This window comes from Fopius arisanus, unplaced genomic scaffold (genome assembly GCF_000806365.1).
Source record: "Fopius arisanus strain USDA-PBARC FA_bdor unplaced genomic scaffold, ASM80636v1 scaffold00058, whole genome shotgun sequence".
Lineage (NCBI taxonomy): Eukaryota > Metazoa > Arthropoda > Insecta > Hymenoptera > Braconidae > Fopius > Fopius arisanus.
The window spans coordinates 613,020-617,838 of NW_011887797.1; the positions used below are offsets into that span (position 1 = coordinate 613,020).

Below are 4,819 nucleotides of genomic sequence, written 5' to 3' on the forward strand. Positions count from 1 at the left end.
GACTAAGCGGGCACCCATCCAAGTACTAACCCAACTGAGCGTTGCTTAGCTTGGGTGATCGCCGGAGTCACACACCGCCCGCGTGGCTACTGTCGTCGCTCTATTGCGATATATATTATTCTTAATTAAGAGTAAAGGATTCATTTCGCGTCACGCGGAATTGAGGAAAAATTTTGTCTCCATTTATTTTTTCTGAAATTATTTAGGGATTGAGGAGTTATTGCTGATGTATTTCTATTTTTTTCCTCCCTTCTTAAATGAATTTGATGTGAAACATAATTTCGAATAACTTTGGAAAAAAAATTAAGTTTAGTACAGTTTTGGGAATTTTTGGAAATTTTACTGAGAGTAAAGGAAAATTGTTCGCCGGTGGATGAAACTTCGCGGGAAAATAAATATTAATAAAACTTGAAAATGGAGCGTTTTTTTACGTCAATTCTATCAATAGTTTATCAAAGACTTGTAAAAAAATTGAAAAAGTAGAAAATATCGGCAATAATTGATTAATTCAATAGCGAAATGGTGAACGGTCATAAGGCAATTTTGACTATTGACGAGTTATCAATGAATATCTCAGAATCCAAAGAGGATAGTAAAATTTTCATTATCACCTTTTTTGTGGAGCTAATTGAGTGCTATAATAAATGTTATTACAGAAATTCCGCTATCTTCTTTAGATTTGCAGATATTTCTCAAAATCTCAACTGATAGATAAGTCACCTTATCTCTCTTTACCATTTCACAACTGAATCGTTCCCTCGGTGGTAATAAATTACAGGGAGAAAAATCCTCTTGATAAAGATGCAAAGACGTAAAAATGCAAAAATGCAAAAATGTACAAATGCAAAAATGAAAAAAGGCAAAAATGCAAAAATGCAAAAATACAAAAATGCAAAAATTCAAAGAAGTAATGGATATAGAAAAAATATAAATTTATGGGATCACGAAGGGTTTAACAGAATTAATTGAATATTTTACCGGGATTTATTCTCCGAGTGAATTCAGTATTTCGTCTTCACTTGGCAAAATGTCGAATGTACGAGAAACCAAATACGTTGCAACCAAATTAGGATGGGTTGTACGTTACCTTTAGGGTGGGGACTTCTTCTATTTTTGACCATCGGATACTCTACACTCTACGCAAAATATTCCGGCTAAGCCCCTGTATGACCCACTCGTTCTACCCCTCATCGTATTTCTCTCATTGTTCGATGTTTCTGGTTAAATGGAGAGCTTGCTGAAATTTTAACGCTAAATGGATATCAGACTCGGGATATTATTAGACAGCATTTTGCCAGGGATTTCACGGATGGAGATGAACAATGAAAAGAGGAGTTTTTAAAATGAAAAAAAATCTGACATATACATGATGAGTACGTTGAAGTTTCAGATTTTGTGCCTCGGAAATTCGGAGGGAAATCCAATTCCTCAGTTTGACGTTTGAATTTAAAGAAGTTTACATTTTCGTTAATAACTTTATAATTTATATAATTCACCCATTAATCCATTTTTATCTATTGATATTCAATAATTCATTAATTTTGATTCTTTGTCAATTATTAAATATGAAAAAGTTAATTATTCAATCAACTAAATTACAGATTAATTAAAATTTATGGAATATGTATTGAGTTTTTATTTTTAAAAATAAGGGGAAAATCTAGTTGTATTTTAAATGCTAAACTAAACGGCGACAGTTTAGCAGCTTTTAGATAACAGTCGGAATTATCTATTGGAGTTCTCGGTATTCATGAAAAACCAGTAAATTAAATACTGACATTATTTCCAGGAGAGTTTCCACGATGGCTGACGCTGATGAGGTTCGGTACGTTTTTCAACGCAAATGAAATACCCTTAAAAACTCTATTTGCATTTTATTGAGAATTTTAATGAGTACGTTTTATTTATTTTGATGAAAACCATCTACCTCTGCTGGAAAAATCAATGGCAACATCGCGGTCCACCCAATATTCTCCATTTCATCGAGCAGTATAAATATTTTCCTCAAAGGTATGTTTGTATATGGATTTCCAAATTAATTGGATTTTATTATTTTGTTTATTCCCATTGAAACAATTTTCATAAATTTCCATGAACCCTCCGAATACACATTCGTACTATTCTAGAACCCAATGAATCCCGAAACAAAAACGGCCTGTACATACTCCTGTAGTTGTAGGGAATGCATCAAATGATAATAGACACACGTGTGCACCAAAAAAAAAAACCACTGATGATATGAATCTGGGGTAAGACACAAGCTCGTTGCCGTCGCTGTGTTGTTTAATTGCTCTGATACTTATCCTCTCAAGCATGCAACAGCTTACTCTTAAGTAGATTGTAGATTCCGTTTCCGTAATTGCACTCTCACCATCTTTTTACCAAAAAAAAAACAGAAAAAATATATGACTGAAATATTTCCAGCATAATGCAGTGCAATTTGTTTTTCATTAAACCAAGCTTCTTACGTTAATGCATAACCACGAAGAAATTGAAATTGTTTTGGATGTGGAGAATGCGCTAATCTCCTGAATTTTCTTTTCAGAGAGAGCAAGATGTTGGTGATGTGATGAAAGCTCAGGGTCTCTGGCCGATCGCCTCGGAGAATCAGTTGGATTTCTGGAGATGTTGATGATTAAAAAAAAATGTTAAATCACCGTCTAGTTACGTTTTTGTGGATTGACGATTTACAATCTTCATCAATTCTCTTTTTTCGTCTGAATTGTTCTCAATTCTTCTCAATGTGAGAGATTCATTTTTGATGGCGAGTCTGGGGAGAGAACTGGCTTTTGTCCTACCTTTGGGTGGCGGAAAAAGAGGCCAGGGAGACACTTTAAAAATCCTTTTTAACACTGGAAATGTAGGAAAAGAAGAGGAAACAGGCGGAGACCGAGAGAAAAAGGGCGGAGGTCCGGGCCCGCCTTGAAGAGGCATCCAAGGCTAAAAAAGCCAAGAAGGGGTTCATGACTCCGGATAGAAAGAAGAAACTCAGGGTACGTATTTTACGGATTGTTCTAATCGCCCCAAGGGGTCTTCCGTTGTTAAATATTATGATACAATCATTCCGGATTTTATATATTTTAAAATGATTTCATATGATTTAAATTCAGGCACTGAAACAAAAATTCGGTAAAATGTAGTAAATGTAGTCCCATTTCTTTGGGACTCAAAATCTTTGTGCTTATGCAATTAGATTTGCAACAATGAAAAATATTCTAGAGTAAATATTTGATTAACTTAATATTTTGATAGATTCGCGTCAATCAAATTATAAGAAATAAACATAAACAATTGATGAGCAGCCGCAACGCTTCATTAATTTTAATTCGTTAGTTTAAAAACACTTTTTATTAATTTACTCAATTTTTACGCCAGTGATTTCACTGAGGAACCGCCCCTCGAGGCGCCCAGATAAATAATAACTATGAAATTATGTTTTTCAGTTGTTGCTGCGTAAAAAAGCTGCTGAGGAGCTGAAGAAGGAGCAGGAGAGGAAAGCAGCTGAGAGGAGACGTATCATTGAGGAACGTTGTGGCAAGGCCAAAGACACTGACGACGTCAGCGAAGGTATTTGCAATTATTTCTTTTAAATAAATATTCAATTACTTCATTCCTTTTTCCACTTATTGATCAATTACTCCCAACACCACGAGGTACACCACGAGGTACACCTCAAGGTTCTCAGAAGGGGTTCGATCTTAGTTCATTATTTCTACTTGGGATGCATTTAAATTATGCAACTAAAAATTCAATTGTATTAATACGCAGAAGCCCTGAAACGCATTCTGCGCGAGTACCACAATAAGATCGAAATGTTGGAGGGACAAAAATTCGATATCGAGTATCTCGTTAAGAAAAAGGACTATGAGGTACTTGATTTATTCAGAGAATTATTGCCAGCGTCAGGCTGACATCGCACGTCATCAATTGTTATCAATGTTATCGATGTTGCACGGAAGCTTTGCAACTTGTTCATTTGTTCGTCCAGTGGTCAAGTGGTTGGATGAATTTTCCGTTCGCAAATTATTCAGATTCAATCATCAAATTTATTATAATTACTAATATCAGATGTTTAATTCAATCAAATGGTTAATTATTATGGATTATAATTGCAATTGCAGGGAATTGTTATCAATTGTGGTATTTAACTGGTTTTCGCTTCCGAATGGAAGCTTTGTGATCATTTGTAACAAATCAAGCGTATGTTTTTCTTATGGAGAGGCGCGCTACTCAGAACTCGCGAGTTTACTCGGGAATTTGCACTTTTGAGAAATTTTATCTATAGTGGATCAGGAAAAATCAATTTGTCACTCAGAGGAAAAAATCGACCTTATTTTTTTCTCGTCAACAAAAATCAATTTCATCCATCCATTTTTTTTATTTTCTACTTTTTCGAAAATTTGGTTTTTGATGACGAAAAAACATCCGAATTAATTAAATGATGGCTGAAAAAATTTGTTCTAATGTCCTTTTGACCGAGTTCGAAGATGTAGGTGACAGCAATAGACTTTATTTGAATACCATTAAGGTTGTTGTCGCGTAGAATTTTTTTTCGACAGTTTTTGTTAACAATTTTATAGTGAATAGTTTGAAAAATTAGCAACAAAATGAGCCTTTTCCGTTTGAAATTGACCGTTTTGAACTTGAGATATAAATTTTTGAAATTCGAGTGATTTAACACGTGTTTAAATGGAGTTTTGCCGATTAGAATTTTTTAAAAATCAACGGCTCGACAGTTTCAGAAATAAAAAAAAACGTGGAATATACATCGTGGGAGGAAATACAGAAAAAAAAATCAGATCGATTAACCGTTTGGTTT

The 4,819-nt window shown here is 34.4% G+C and overlaps 1 protein-coding gene and 1 long non-coding RNA gene across 6 annotated transcripts in view; both read left to right on the forward strand.

The window, feature by feature from the left end:
* Window positions 1-4,819, forward strand: part of LOC105268538 (troponin I) — a 17,666-nt gene that overhangs the window by 1,402 nt on the left and 11,445 nt on the right. For 4 of the 5 annotated variants that reach the window (XM_011308182.1, XM_011308181.1, XM_011308178.1 and 1 more), the window contains exons 2-4: window positions 1,790-1,820; window positions 2,865-2,993; window positions 3,444-3,567. In XM_011308182.1, coding sequence (XP_011306484.1) covers window positions 1,803-1,820; window positions 2,865-2,993; window positions 3,444-3,567 — 271 coding nt within the window. In that variant the 5' untranslated portion in view covers window positions 1,790-1,802. Of the gene's footprint in view, window positions 1-1,789; window positions 1,821-2,864; window positions 2,994-3,443; window positions 3,568-3,768; window positions 3,870-4,819 lie in introns of all 5 variants that reach the window. The other variant, XM_011308179.1, reaches the window with a different exon arrangement.
* Window positions 1,858-2,858, forward strand: LOC105268537 (uncharacterized). The gene is made up of 3 exons (XR_892341.1): window positions 1,858-2,010; window positions 2,127-2,249; window positions 2,546-2,858. It is a non-coding gene; the product is annotated as an uncharacterized lncRNA (long non-coding RNA).